This window comes from Marmota flaviventris, chromosome 6, assembly GCF_047511675.1.
Source record: "Marmota flaviventris isolate mMarFla1 chromosome 6, mMarFla1.hap1, whole genome shotgun sequence".
Lineage (NCBI taxonomy): Eukaryota > Metazoa > Chordata > Mammalia > Rodentia > Sciuridae > Marmota > Marmota flaviventris.
Genome location: NC_092503.1, coordinates 83552772 through 83566754, shown reverse-complemented (window position 1 = coordinate 83566754; position 13983 = coordinate 83552772). Strand labels below are relative to the sequence as shown.

The window sequence follows — 13983 nt, the reverse complement described above, 5'->3', positions numbered from 1 at the left end:
ATTGTATTTATAATGGTATCTTTGTCTTGAGAAGATTATATTTTTATAAAAATATCGCCAAAATATTGTAGTTGTAGGATGCTTCAGCTGTCCTAAAGGAAGAAAATATTTATTTATTTACAAAGATATGGTCTTTGTCACAGAATAAACTGAAAGAAAACTGGTGTTTACACTTCAAAGAGTATCATTTATTCTCCAGAGACAAAAAAGTACTCACTTTTAGATGAATATAGTTTGTCAAGAATCTTATTTATATTATTGAAAGGGAGGGAGGGTGAGATAATATGTGTGTGTATAATATACAAAGGTGAACAATGGATTAATATGTTTAAATTGCTTTTTATGTCTTCTTTATCAGGAGGATGAGGTGATCATTTTGACTAAACCCTTTGCCTTATTCCATTTGAATGTCTTTCAGCTGTGTGTAATTTCTAGGAAAATGCAGTATTTTTAGTCTGCCCTTTAGCAAATATGTTTATTAACATTTGATTAGAAACAGTTTTTAAACGAAGCAAGCATTGAATTGCAAGACTAAAAATTCTGCATGATGTGTTTTCTGTTAATTTTTTGCTGCATGTGATTGTTGCCTTTGCTTCTTTTTAAGAGTAAAATGGAATTTCATTTTCTAGATATTTTCCAGAAATTTCACAAATAATTGAACGTTTAAAAAACTTTTGTGGAAAGACAAACTGCTGAAAAGCAGTTGTTTCCTTGGAGAAAAATACACCTCCTGGAGCCATCTTTTAATGCCATTAATTCTAATATTATGCTTCCTTATTTTAACTTCTTAATTCTCTGTTCTGGAAAATTCCTAGACCATTTTTTCTTTGTCCAGTTACTGTTATGTTTTTCCTAGCTTCTGCAGGCCTAACTTTCTTCATCCCTTTTTCTGAGCTTGTTGTAGGTGCTAACAAATTGAATACTTTGGATACAAATTCCTTTAGGAGAAAAAACAAATTTTCTCTTCTTTTTTTTTCTGAAATGTTTTTAGTCATTGCATACATTTCTAAAGTAAGCATAATGCTTTAATACACTGTACCTTGTGTATATACAGAAAGGTTAAAAAAATACTTCTAAAGCCATGTATCACTCTGTCCCAGATATTTGCTTCTGTTTAACTTTAGTGAATTGATGGTAATTAACCTAAAGTAGTGTCATGCTAATTGTCAGGGTTACGTATTGCAACTTTTTACCTTTTTTTGCTTATTCGTTTTTAATTGAAAAAAAAGCTGTGTATATTTGTAAAACACATTGGGGTGCAATGTAATGTTTGGATATTGTATACATTCTGGAATAATTAGATCAAACTAACATATCCATTACTACCTTAATTCTTTTTGACCTAAAGATTTTGATTAATTTCAACCACATATATTCCCTCCTTCTTTATTGAATTTATCTTTATCTAATATCCTAGAATTATAATACTTTAGAATTGAAATTATAGTTATAAAACATTTCTTTTTTAAATTGAAATTATTATTGAAATAATTGTAGTTTACATGTAGTTGGAAGAAAGAGTGAAGAGATATTATATACACTTTACCTAGTTATTCAATTTTTATAAGTGTTAGAATGCTTAAGTTTTTTCATTGACTAATTTTATTTTTGCATGACATATGTTGCATTAATAGACTTGGTTTTATAGTTTTGGTTTACTTAAAAAATGTGAAGATTAGTTAATTATTAATTTCTTGTTTTGTAGTATCTTAAGGCGGGTTCCTTGAAAGATCCTCTCTTAGATGACCACGGAGATTTTATTAGAATGTGCACTGCCATGAAAAAAATTGGTTTGGATGATGAAGAAAAGCTTGATCTGTTCCGAGTAGTCGCGGGTGTCCTGCATCTTGGAAACATTGACTTTGAGGACACTGGCAGCACTTCAGGTTTTTTTTTTTTTTCCTTAAGGGCATAAAATTAGATTGACTTACTCTTATTTTTTGGTCATATCAAAAATCATTCTAAATGTTTAGGTGCATGTTTTTTGAATTTTCTAGAATGTAGTGTGTTACATGGTGAACCTGACAAATGAGCGATGCTTCATTATGAGCTTTGTTTTGAACAAATTAACAGCTGAGTACTAGGGTCATAGTTAAAAATTTTAACTAATGGTACTTTTTTTTTTCCCTCCTATATCTGGGATTGAACTCAGGGGCACTCCCCTGAGCCACATCCCAAGCCTTAATTTGTTTTATTTAGAGACATGGTTTCACTGAGTTGCTTAGTGCCTTGCTTTTGCTGTGGCTGGTTTGAGATTCTCCTGCCTCAGCCTCCCCAGCCATTGGGATTACAGGCATGCGTCACCGCTCCTGGATGATGGTACATTTTTAACAACAGATTAATTCTCTATCATCTATTAAAGTATTTTTGAAATTTTTCTGGTTCATTGATCCAAACTTGGATCAGTTAATCAGGGCAGTTTAACACTATATACCTTATTTATGAGAAACAAAAATAAACTAAAATTTTCATTCTTATGAAAATTGAACTTAAATTATCACTATTTCCGGACGACATGATTCTATACCTAGAAGACCCAAAAGGGTCTACAAAGAAACTACTAGAACTAAAATGAATTCAGCAAAGTGTCAGGATATAAAATCAACGGCATTTCTGTATATCAGCGACAAAACTTCTGAAATGGAAATGAGGAAAAACACCCCATTCACAATATCCTCAAAAAAAATAAAATACTTGGGATTCAACCTAACAAAAGAGGTGAAAGATTTATACAATGAAAAGTACAGAACCCTAAAGAGAGAAATAGAAGAAGATCTTAGAAGATGGAAAAATATACTCTGTTCATGGATAGGCAGAACTAACATCGTCAAAATGGTGATATTACCAAAAGTTCTCTATAGGTTTAATGCAATGCCAATCAAAATCCTAATGGCATTTCTTGTAGAAATAGATAAAGCAATCATGAAATTCATATGGAAAAATAAAAGACCCAGAATAGCAAAAGCAACTCTAAGCAGGAAGTGTGAATCAGGCGGCATAGCGATACCAGATTTCAAACTATACTACAGAGCAATAGTAACAAAAACAGCATGGCACTGGTACCAAAACAGGCGGGTGGACCAATGGTACAGAATAGAGGACACAGAGACTAATCCACAAAGTTACAACTATCTTATATTTGATAAAGGGGCTAAAAGCATGCAATGGAGGAAGGATAGCATCTTCAACAAATGGTGCTGGGAAAAGTGGAAATCCATATGCAACAAAATGAAACTGAATCCCTTTCTCTCACCAAAATGGATCAAGGAGCTTGATATCAAATCAGAGACTCTGCGTCTGATAGAAGAAAAAGTTGGCTCCGATCTACATATTGTGGGGTCGGGCTCCAAATTCCTTAATAGGACACCCATAGCACAAGAGTTAATAACAAGAATCAATAAATGGGACTTACTTAAACTAAAAAGTTTTTTTTTCAGCAAGAGAAACAATAAGAGAGGTAAATAGGGAGCCTACATCATGGGAACAAATTTTTACTCCTCACACTTCAGATAGAGCCCTAATATCCAGAGTATACAAAGAACTCAAAAAAATTAAACAATAAGATAACAAATAACCCAATCAACAAACGGCCAAGGACCTGAACAGACACTTCTCAGAGGAGGACATACAATCAATCAACAAGTACATGAAAAAATGCTCACCATCTCTAGCAGTCAGAGAAATGCAAATCAAAACCACCCTAAGATACCATCTCACTCCAGTAAGATTGGCAGCCATTCTGAAGTCAAACAACAACAAGTGCTGGCGAGGATGTGGGGAAAAGGGTACACTTGTCCATTGCTGATGGGACTGCAAATTGGTGTGGCCAATTTGGAAAGCAGTATGGAGATTCCTGGGAAAGCTGGGAAAGGAACCACCATTTGAACCAGCTATTGCCCTTCTCGGACTATTCCCTGAAGACCTTAAAAGAACGTACTAAAGGGATACTGCTACATCGATGTTCATAGCAGCACAATTCACAATAGCTAGACTGTGGAACCAACCTAGATGCCCTTCAATAGATGAATGGATAAAAAAATGTGGCATTTATACACAATGGAGTATTACTCTGCACTAAAAAATGACAAAATCATGGAATTTGCAGGGAAATGGATGGCACTAGAGCAGATTATGCTAAGTGAAGCTAGCCAATCCCTAAAAAACAAATGCCAAAAGTCATCTTTGATATAAGGAGAGCAACTAAGAACAGAGTAGGGAGGAAGAACATGAGAAGAAGATCACCATTAAACACGGTCCAGAGGGGGGAGGGAAAGAGAGAGAGAAGGGAAATTGCATGGTAAAGGAAGGAGACCCTCATTGTTATACAAAATTGCATATAAGAGGAAGTGAGGGAAAAGGGGAAAAAATAACAAGAGAGAGAAATGAATTACAGTAGATGGGGTAGAGAGAGAAGATGGGAGGGGAGGGGAGGGGAGGGGGGATAGTAGAGGATAGGAAGGGCAGCAGAATACAACAGACACTAGTATGGCAGTATGTAAAAAAGTGGATGTGGAACCGATGTGAATCTGCAATGTGTATATGGGGTAAAAATGGGAGTTCATAATTTGCTTGAATCAAATGTATGAAATATGATATGTCAAGGGCTTTGTAATGTTTTGAACAACTAATAATAAAAAATAAGAAAATTGAAGTATATCTAAATAGTTAACATTCAGCTGGGCTTGGTGGTGCACACCTGTAATCCCAGAGCTTTTGGAAGCTGATGAAGGAGGACTGCAAGTTCAAAGCCAGAATCAGCAATTTAGCAAGGCCCTAAGCAAGTCAGCGAGACCCTGTCTCTAAAGAAAATACAAAAAAGGGTTGGGGATCCCAGTTTGGAAAAAAAAAAAAAAGTAACATTTAACTCTAGTGTTGCAGTCTGTATATAGCATAAATAGTGAAACTTTACTTAGTTCTAAATGTGATCCCTGAATATAGGATTGGCAAACTGTTACCTATGGGCCAAATCTGGCTCACCACCTATTTTTATAAACAAAACATTATTGGAACATAATCACACCCATGCATCTGTGTATTGTCTATGCCAGTTTTCATTTGCAGTAGCAGAGCTGAATAGTTCAGACTGATGTCCTGGAAAACCTAAAATATTTACTATCTGGCTTAGGAAAAAAGATTAGAGCAAAAGATTGTTGACCTTTGCATTAATACATTGTTTTAGAATCTTATACAGAAATTAGTTAAGAAGAACTGAAAGCGCTATTTAATATAGCAGTTAATAACATGGGCTTTTGTGTCAGATCCCTGGGGTTCTGTGAACCTTGGTTTCTTCATTTACAAAATGAAATAATCCATAAGTTCTTTTAAAGTACAGTATCTGTATGCAACAAGGAAAGGGGGCACAAGAGGAAGGAAAAAATAAAAAGTATCAGAGCTGGGGTGTACCTCAGTGGTAGGGTGCTTGTCTAGCATTTTCAAGGTCCTAGGTTCGGTCTCCAGTACCACAAAAAAAAAAAAAAAAAGTACCCTATGCAAGATACTTTTTTTCACATCTTATATTTTATCATAATCATAGTTAAAACATCAAAAAATAACGAGGTAAGAGATATTATCTCCATTTTATAGATGAGGAGCCTGCGCAAAAGTGAGATAATACACATGGTTATTAATAAGTTTTAGCTGGGAGAACCTGTTCTATCCATGTCTGACTAGCTCAGAAGCCTGTAATAATTGTCCTTCATTGCCTCCAGGCTACTAAACCTTATGATCTGTGAATGAGTATACTAAAATAGACAATGACTTTCAGATTTAATGTCCTGTGATGCTGTGAAATCAATAATGTGAGATTCAACATAGCATAGATAAGCTCACATGCTCTTGAATCAGACAGCTTTATCTTGTACTATCTGCTGTGCATGACCTTGGGAGAGGAACTTAACCTTTCCATATCTCAGTTTCTTCACTGTTAAGGGTAATAATGGTCTTCATGTTGTGGAGAGGAATAAATAAGTTAAATATTTATAAAATGATTTGAGTATTTGTGGTTGGTACATAGTAATCACCGTTAGTGAATACGTAAAATAAAAATACAGATTGCTGCCTACTTAAAATGAAATTGTAGCAATATAGATATTTTTTAGGGTACATTTAATTTCTTATCAGTTTTTTAGAGGAATTGGAAAATTTATTGTGAAAATATAATGAATGTTGTTATGTTTCATTTGCTTTTTAGCAATGTTAAAGGAACATATGGGAGATTCTAAGTAACAAAGAAAGATTTTAAGTGTTAGGATAATTAGCATACACTTTGGAAATGTTATTATAAGTAATAGGTTGTATTTTCATACCTCTAATTATTGTCCTGTGGTAGAACTTGTAGATGTATATGGAGTATCATGGATGTTGCATGATCCAGTTAGTTGAAGAGCACTAATTAGTCAGAAGGGATTAAGTACATTTTTGCATTATCACTTTATTTTTTTCTTAAAGTTCCTTCAGTTGCAGCAGAAATAAGCAGGATATAGTACAGATGGTAATAAGGCAAAGGCTCAAGAGATAAAACTAGACTAATATAATATTAATAGTTAAGATTTTATTACATTTATCTTCATCTTTCCTATGACTCTCCATTAAATCTGTGATCCAAATGATTTCTAAGTAGAAGTGGGGTTTTCCCCCCTTGATAGCTCATTTTTGGCATGTCCTAGAAACTTGGTGAAAAAAAATATTTTGAAATTATTTTATTGGAAAATTTATTTTCCAGTAAACATGTAAGGAATTTTTTCTGTATTTTTGTTGGTGCATTATAATTACACATAATGGTGAGATTCATTGTTACATATTTATACATGCAAGTGATATAGCAATAAAATTTGGCTAATATGATTTCCCAGTACTTGTAGGACTCTTAACTGTCATAAATATGGTTTTTGCATGATGGAAATACTTAAAATGCCTTCTGGGACTGCCTATGTTTTTTAGATTCCATATAACAAAAAAGTATTTTATTATAATAATAAACTTAAAAATGTTTGAAGAACTATTTTGGAAAGGGAGTGACATGAAAACCTTACTTTATTTTATAGTCTTTTCCTTTTTTAAAAAGTCTTTTGCATTTTTAAGATTTTTTAAAAAGTTGTTTTCTTAACCTTACATAATTCATATAGGTATATATAAAAATTTATCAATATAATAAAAGAAAAGAAATATTTAAATGAATTATTGGTTACTTTTTTGAGAATTATGTCATTTTAGTGTAGATGTACTGGACGAAGGGGTAATTCACATCCCTGGCAAGATGACACACAGTTCTATTATGCTGTTCCAAATGGTGCACAATTTAAAACTTATGAATTATTTACTTCTGGAATTTTCCATTTAATATGTTTGGATTGTGGTTTATGGCAGGTAACAAACTATGGAAATCAAAACTACAGATAAGGGGATCTGTTATACCATAGGCTTTTCCTGACTTAGGATCTCTTGTTCGTCTTGGAATATCTGACAAAGATGTGAAAAAGAGTTACAAATAAGCCTTGTGTATTCTATAGTTTTTATTAGTGAAGTGTAATTCTTTTTTTTGTATTTTGACTTTTTTGTTTTGTGTTTTATTATTTTTAGATATATATGACAACAGAGTATATTTTGACATACATACATGGAGTATAACATTCTAATTAGGATCCCATTTTTTTTCAAGGAAAGACAATTTTTATTTTTTTATTCAACTATCATAATACTTCATAGGTATAAATACAATTATTTATCTTCATAGAACCACTGTGTTATCATGAAGGTAAAAACACAGACCTATGCAACATCATAATTCCAGGGCAAAGTGCATTTTTAAAATGCAACCAAATAAACATAAATAAGGAACTTTTTAGTTATTTTACACAATTTCCAAGCATGGAGCTCAAGGATCCCATTTTTATGGTTGAACATGATGTGGAGTTTCATTGTGGTGTATTCATATATGACCAAAGGAAAGTTATGTTGAATTCATTCTACTGTCTTTCCTATTCCAGTTGCCCCTCCTTTCCCTTCATTCCACTTTGTCTAATCCAGTGAACTTCTGTCTCACCCTCCATTGTGTTAGCGTCCTCATATGAGAGAGAAAATGGTAAAGTGTAATTCTGAGAAATGGGTTTTGAAAATTTGGATTAGATAATGTTTATTAATTTTAAATTTCATTAGGTGGTTGTAATCTGAAGAATAAATCTACTCAGTCATTGGAATATTGTGCTGAACTACTGGGTTTGGACCAAGATGATCTTCGTGTAAGTTTAACCACAAGAGTTATGCTAACGACAGCAGGGGGCACCAAAGGAACAGTTATAAAGTAAGTCCCTTAATTGCGCTGCAAAATTCCTGTTTTGCATTTTCTCAAGGAGATGTATATACGTTTTGAAAACAAAGATTTAAGATTGATCTTTATGTATCATTCATTCTTTTCATTTTAATATTCTCAAACAGACACTAGTATGGCAATATGTAACAGTGGATGTGTAACCGATGTGATTCTGCAATCTGTATACGGGGTAAAAATGGGAGTTCATAACCCACTTGAATCAAAGTGTGAAATATGATATGTCAAGAACTATGTAATGTTTTGAACAACCAACAATAAAAATTAAAAAAAAGATATACTTGGTAGATCAAAAATCTGTGCATCTTACTGCAGTAATCCATCATATAAATAAATGGGGATTTGCATAACTCTTAAAAATTGTTCCTTTTAGATATTCTGCATGGCACATATTTGAAATTCATAAGGTAAGAGAGGGATTTACTTGCGAACAACTACAAAAATGTGAATTGATTATTTAAATCAATATCTGACTGTTTGGGGTAACAGATCATTTTACTTAACAAGTGATTGCCCGTGCAAATATTGTATACTAAAACTTCCACTAAGTTGAACTTACTTTAGCAAAATATGCAGCAAGTGCAACCTCTCCTTACTGAGGAGTCTTCATTTAGAGGCAATTACAAGATAACAAGGGCCTAGCCAAGATTTTTCAAATCAGTAATCAAGAACTTGTAGATTGTGCCTAGATATGTGTATAGTTTGGCTCAATAGCCTATACTTTTGATTTTAATCTATGCAATAATATTTATATTTGGGCTTAGCATTGTGTGTTACTATACGAACTCCTAAGTAGTAGGGACTACAGGCATGTGTTACTCTACGTGACTAAAAGAACATACAAAAAGGTATTTTATCTGCTTAAAAATTTACTACCTCTTACATGTTTGGAAATAGAAGCAAGATATGCTTAGGCTTATCTTTTTTTTTTTTTTTTTGCTAAACTAATTCTAAATTATTTGTACTACAAAGAAAAGCTCTGTAAGAAATTTGTACAGCATTGTCCTAAAGTTCCTTAATTTCTTGTTTTTTAAAAATTTATTTTAGTTGTAGATGGACATAATACCTTTATTTTTTAAATTTATTTTTTTATGTGGTACTGAGGATTGAACCCATTGCCTCACACATGCTAGGCAAGTGCTCTACCACTGAGCTACAACCCCAGCCCCAATTTCTTGGTTCTTTAGAGAAGAAACCAAATTCCAAGGGAAAACCCATAAAGGTCATGGATTGAGTGGTTTTAAGGTACTGCTTCCTTTGTTTCCCCATTTCCACTTTGTTCCAAAGCAGTTCTTTTACATGTTTTCTCTATAGGGTATTCACATAAACATCAGTTCAAGAAATGTCCCATGGCAGACAGTGAACTCAAGTGACTTATTTCAGAAAAAGTTGGGCTTGGTGACATGTACCTGTAATCCTAGCTATTCAGGAAGCTGAGGTAGGAGGATTTCAAGTTTGAGGGCAGACTTGGCAGTTTTGCCTGACATAGTCTCAAAATAAAATAGGATGGGGATGTAGTTCAGTGGTAGAGTACTTGCCTACTTGCCTAACATTTGTGAGACCCTAGTTTTAGTACCTAGCACTGTGTGCATGTTGGGGTGGGGAGAATGGGACTCTTGCAGGAATGTTAAGTATTAAAAAACACTATTTAGAGGGAATTCAAATATCAGGTTTATTCAAATGATTTTTAAAGTAACTTCGAAATTTTATCTTTTTTTTTCTTTTTTGTACTCTCATAGTGACACATGCTTATCATTATGATAGCATTTAGTGTGGTGTTAGGAAATTCTCCTTTATGCCACTCTCTCTTCATCAAAATGTAATTTCTTAAGAACATAGGTCATGTATCTGTATGTGCAACATCTAATACTGTTGTATCATATGTAGTTACTAATATGGTAGAGTTGGACAGTTCAAATTTTAAGGAGTAACTAAATATTTTTCTTGAACAAGGTAAATAAATTACCAGACTTCAAAGTTATTCTGAATTAAACAGTTTCTTTCACATTTAAGAAAGTCAAAAGGAAGATTATTCCTCTGAGTAATTTTTACCTACTCATCATGTAAAGTGAAATGTAAATTAAAGTTAAAATGATTTTTCAAGCCTGAAGTTTTTTTTAATCAGTAGGAGATTTTTAAATCTAATTTTAGATGGTTCCTTTAGTTCTTTTTTACAGCTCTCTCTGTAGCCCTGTTTATCTGTGCCTATTCATATATGACCCTTGGTAACTGTTTGTTCTTCACAGTGAATATGTTCAGGTACATTTAACTTTGGGTATTTGGTATTTTTTCACACTATGTTCCCATAAGGAATTTTCATTGATATAGTCTTTTTTTGCAGGGTCCCCTTGAAAGTGGAGCAAGCAAACAATGCTCGTGATGCCCTGGCAAAGACTGTCTATAGCCATCTTTTTGATCATGTGGTAAACAGAGTTAATCAGTGTTTTCCTTTTGAAACTTCATCCTATTTTATTGGAGTTCTAGATATTGCTGGTTTTGGTAAGTATAATTCTTTTGTGAGTTTATTTTTGTTTGATATTTCTTTGCACATATAAGAATATATATATTTAAAAAAGCCATTATCTCCTTAATACCTTTTATTTGATATGTTTTCAATTGTACGTTCAAACTTGCATTTTATAATATGATTTGTAGAAAGTTGATAGTTTTTTAAAAAGGGAAAGATTCTTTAAGTCTTAAGGACAAAATTAAAACATGTTGATTAAAACCCATAGTTTAGGGGCTGGGGTTGTGGCTCAGCAGTAGAGCGCTCGCCTAGCATATATGAGGCGCTGGGTTCAATCTTCAGCACCACATAAAAATAAATAAATAAAATAAAGGTATTGTATTCAACTACAACTGAAAACAAAATATATATAGTTTAAATGTCTCTGCTTAAATGAATACATCTGAAATAAAGGTGAAAATCAGTGCTACAAATTCAGATAATGTGACTAATGTAGATAATAAAGTCACTAAAACCATGGTTGAACATGTAGAGCTGGGTAAACGTTCACCTAAGATATATAGGTTAACCTCATAATTGTAAGAATTCATTGCTAGTGTTAATTGTCAACAAATAACTATTTCTAGTTCATTTTCCATCAAATGAATAAGATAACAAATTATTGTGAATCACTGTGGAATGGTTCAACCAGAAATTAAATGGGTTACTGAATACAGTCTGAACACTGCTGTGTTCTGAATGACTATGTTATTAAAATCTTGAAGTAAATCTGATGGGTTTTGTACTGGGCTTTATTGATATCAGGTGTTTCTTCTGGTTTGCGGGATTGGTATGTTTCTCTTTGTGATTTGTTTGCCTTTGCCAACAGAAGATAAGTATTTACATTTTGAGAGGCTCAGAGTTTTGCTTTTGTTTTTATGTGATGTAATAGGTATTTTAAAATTTATAATGAAATACTACCTTTTGTTCAAAGATAGATAACCCCCCATCACTGACTTCTTAAGATTTCACAATCTTTATACATTTGTTTGTATACTAGTCTATATCAGTTTTAGCATAATACACACATACAGAGATTCATAAAATTTTAGAACCCTGTAGATCTTAGATATTATGTAATATAATTTCAGAAGTGAATCAGTATTTATGGTATTTTTGATAACTCTAATTTTATAGATAAATTTTTTTATGTCATTTTGGGCTTTGAATTGCTTAAATACTCATGCTTTAAAAATTATGTTACAAATGGCTTACATTTTGTTATTATACTATATAATTTATTTCACCTGCCAAACAGTTTTTTGTCCAATTAGAGAAAGGTATTTTTATTTCTCAATTATAGTGTCTAATATAATTTGTCTTAAAATAAGAAGACTTGGGGAGTATAAAACAATTGAATATATTTTTAAAGCCCAATTTTAAATTGATCTGTTGATACAATAATGTTTTATTTTATGGGATAAATTTATATGAAGTTGAATTGATGATGATTCTTTGTGCTGGCTCTTAATTTTCAGAGTACTTTGAACATAACAGTTTTGAACAATTTTGCATCAACTATTGTAATGAAAAACTTCAACAATTTTTTAATGAAAGGATTCTGAAGGAGGTAATCATTTTTACAATTTAAAATCCAAATTAAGCTATTTTAAATTTCAAGGAAGAGAGACATGCTATAGTTCCCCAATTGCTGGAGTATAATGAAAGGGTGGTCCAGGAATCAGGGAAGCCCAGCAGATGTTATGGTTCAGCCAAAGTTTAGGGACTGGTAAAAAATGAATTGGTACTTCCTCAGAAGTTCTGCTTGTTTTGTTTTCCTTTTTTTTCCCTTCTCTTTTCTGATTATGATTGTCTTTAATTCTTTCACTGCTGTACAACCTTCTTCTCTCATCTCTGAACATGGCCTTTCTTGCCCTTTTTCCCAAGCTTTGTGTCACTCTATTGCCCACTCTGTAGGGAGTGGCAAAGGTACCGGGTCAGTAGATACCATATATCCATTTGCCTCTGGACAATACTTTTCTTGCCATGTTAATTTGTGGACTGCCAGTTGGCTGTGAATAGCCTGCCTTTGGTTGGCCACAATCTCTGGTCCAGTAAGGAACTTCTTGCCATTGCTTATAGTAAATAACTGTGGGCATACCACACATAGCTAGGGAGTTTCTTTATAATTCTTTAGTGTGCAGTAAAAATAAAAGTAGCTTTGGAATAGTTGAGTTGTGATTAGGTTCATTATTTTTTCCTTTAAATCTGAATTCTATAATATTTTTTACCAAAACCCTTGACATTCCTTCCTTTGTACTATTAGAGATATGTTTTTCTGAAAAAAAGATAAAGGCACTGATAGGTCATCTAGTCCAGTTCTTTATTTTACAGATGAAGAAACCAATTCCCAGAGCATGTTTGTAACTTCTGCCTCCTTTCCTGGCTGCTGGCCCACAAACCTTTAGTTTCTTTATATTAACACTTATATTTTCTGAGTTCCGTCCTCTACTGTATTTGGGCTGAAGTGTGCAGAATTTTATTTCCTAACTATTTATTTCCTATTCCTATCCCATCTGTCTTTTCCCACAATTTTATTGTGTTTTTGTCTCTGTGGGATTTCATTCCACACATTCCAGCTTTTGTATGGGTTACTTATATGTTGTAGTTAAACCAATTTTGATCATAAACAGACAGATGAAACAGGTAAGATAGTTCTGAAAACGTTTTACCCAACTAAATTAGTTTTTCCAATACCATGTGAAATTTTATGTGCATGACTCTCATTTAATATACACTAGTCCTTCTTTCCACACCACCCAGCAAGAATCTTTATCTAGAAATAGGAACTCTATAAAGAGGAGACACTGTCTTGATTTATATTTACTTTTATAATAATCCTCTAAATATAAATGTGAATTTCAAATTCAGATTGGGTTCAAGTAAAGAGTGCCCTCCAGAATGTCAGAAAGCATTTCTAGTATAACTCATGAATGGAAATATTTAAATTGATGAGAAAATGTTAGAACATACAAACTTAAACTTATTGAGTAGCATACCCATCTAATAAAATCCTTTAAATTTTCTTTTCAAAAAGTTACTAAATTTATATCTAGGAATTCAATTTTTTATTTGTACATTATTCTTCCAAATTTTGTTTCTTTTCTACCTTGTATAATATTCCTGTATAGGTACTTATAATTCATTTCCA

The 13983-nt window shown here is 32.7% G+C and overlaps 1 protein-coding gene across 3 annotated transcripts in view; it reads left to right on the top strand.

The window, feature by feature from the left end:
* Positions 1-13983, top strand: part of Myo6 (myosin VI) — a 138730-nt gene that overhangs the window by 80955 nt on the left and 43792 nt on the right. For all 3 annotated transcript variants that reach the window (XM_071613248.1, XM_027928224.2, XM_027928222.2), the window contains exons 11-14: positions 1706-1886; positions 8155-8299; positions 10668-10825; positions 12311-12402. In XM_071613248.1, the coding sequence (XP_071469349.1) occupies positions 1706-1886; positions 8155-8299; positions 10668-10825; positions 12311-12402 (576 nt within the window). The remainder of the gene's footprint in view (positions 1-1705; positions 1887-8154; positions 8300-10667; positions 10826-12310; positions 12403-13983) is intronic.